The sequence below is a fragment of the Buceros rhinoceros genome, unplaced genomic scaffold (genome assembly GCF_000710305.1).
Source record: "Buceros rhinoceros silvestris isolate BGI_N320 unplaced genomic scaffold, ASM71030v1 scaffold21979, whole genome shotgun sequence".
NCBI lineage: Eukaryota > Metazoa > Chordata > Aves > Bucerotiformes > Bucerotidae > Buceros > Buceros rhinoceros.
Window position 1 is genome coordinate 1254 of NW_010430007.1, and position 217 is coordinate 1470.

The following is a 217-nucleotide window of genomic DNA, read 5'->3' on the forward strand; positions in this document are numbered from 1 at the left end:
CCAGCACTGTGCTGGGCTGGTGCAGCCCAGAGCACAGCACAGCGACCGGGGTGGCTGTCGGGGTGGGTAGCTTTGTGCAAAGCCTGGGAACAGGCGTGTGGTCCACAGCCCTGCTCACTGGTTTCCACTGCTCTGAGTGCTGGGAATGGGCAGCCGGAAGCACCACTGCTTACTGGTGCTGGTGCTTCCCCTGGCAGTTAAGCACAGTGGCAGTGTC

At 62.7% G+C, this 217-nt stretch overlaps 1 protein-coding gene across 1 annotated transcript in view; it reads left to right on the forward strand.

Annotated features, from left to right (window-relative positions):
- The window catches only part of RPL12 (ribosomal protein L12), a gene marked incomplete at both ends in the record, with an annotated part of 2130 nt that overhangs the window by 1217 nt on the left and 696 nt on the right, over positions 1–217 (forward strand). The window contains 1 exon segment of the mRNA XM_010142880.1: positions 198–214. Coding sequence (XP_010141182.1) covers positions 198–214 — 17 coding nt within the window.